At 32.1% G+C, this 1413-nt stretch overlaps 1 protein-coding gene across 1 annotated transcript; it reads left to right on the plus strand.

The window, feature by feature from the left end:
• Positions 1–665: 665 nt before the first annotated feature.
• Positions 666–1067, plus strand: SARC_04700 (hypothetical protein; the record flags this gene model as incomplete). Its single annotated transcript, XM_014301456.1, has 1 exon — positions 666–1067. The coding sequence occupies one exon, from the start codon at positions 666–668 to the stop codon at positions 1065–1067; it is 402 nt and encodes a 133-aa protein (XP_014156931.1).
• Between the last annotated feature and the right edge of the window lie 346 nt (positions 1068–1413).

The raw sequence follows: 1413 nt of genomic DNA on the forward strand, positions 1-1413 counted from the left end.
TCTGGCTTTCGTTCTGCCCTCTTTTTATATTTACGTTTTCAGAACCACCACAAAGTTTAGAGCGTATAAATAAATAAATACAAAGAGTATTCTATTATACACAGATATACAATTTTTTTTTTTGAAATACGTACAAACGTGTCATCTACATGTTTAAAAGCCACCTGTCATCTACATATATAAATAGTAAAAAATAAATATACAATTTTGCCTAGCCTTCTGTCTGACATCAAACATGCTGTGTAGGAGTTAGGACTGTGGGGAGTGTAGGCTATGAATTTTGGGTGTTTTTAAATTTTCATATTTGTAGTAAATAGAGTCAGAGCCAACAGTAAATAACTGAAAAACATAAGTGCATAAATACATACTACACTTCACTGTATGTCTGCAACGATTTTGAAGGTTTTACAACGATCAAATATACGGATATTATACACTCGTTCAATGTTCTTGGTCTTAAAAACTATACATATACACCGGCTGACGGAAAGTTCGAGGGACTTCCGCTAATATAGCAATCATCTCTCAATAGGTAGTGCTTCCTATTAAATTTCATAAATATCCGATGTGTCAGATAAAGATCGAGTTGGACGATGAGTTGTTCACACAGATTGCTAGCGCTAGCGCTATGTTATATACTACAACTACCAGAAGTTGATGGAAACATGGATTATTTGTCATTGAAGCCGAGCATAAGTATTGCAGATGTGCATGAATTCGACTCGCGTCTTCAAGATACGGGCGATTCTATACTAAAAATTAGTACCCAGGAGTACTACCAGTACGTGGATACACCACGGGACTTTGATGTGGTTATGTTATTTAGTAGCACAGATATAAAATACCACTGTGATCTCTGTCCTGGACAGCTTAAAGAGTATCGGAGATTAGCGACTGTTTATAAAAGTAGTCTCACTAGGCATGGCTTCAAGAAAGAGAGAAGACCTGAACGCCCCTCCCCACACGCTGACAACCACGTGAAAGGCGGTGAACAATCAGATGATGGCGATGAGTACTATACGGAAGACGATGAAACCGAAGATATCATTCTGGATCATATAGAGTGAGTGATATGGAAATCAACTTGAAACGTGGAGTAATTTTTCTTGCAAGTAGATTGCGCACGAATGATTTCAGTAGAGGTGAAAACAATTTAGCTTCCGAAGAACTACTTGATTTTCATACTGACATTGCCTAGATATATAATGATATTAACAATATATATCTAAATTGTATATATCTATAACTATATATATATATATATATATATATATATATATATATATATATATATATATATTATTATATATATATATATATATATATATATATATATATATATATATATATATATATTATTATATATATATATATATATATATATATATATATATATATATATATATATATATT

The sequence above is a fragment of the Sphaeroforma arctica genome, assembly GCF_001186125.1.
Source record: "Sphaeroforma arctica JP610 unplaced genomic scaffold supercont1.274, whole genome shotgun sequence".
Taxonomy (NCBI): domain Eukaryota; class Ichthyosporea; order Ichthyophonida; genus Sphaeroforma; species Sphaeroforma arctica.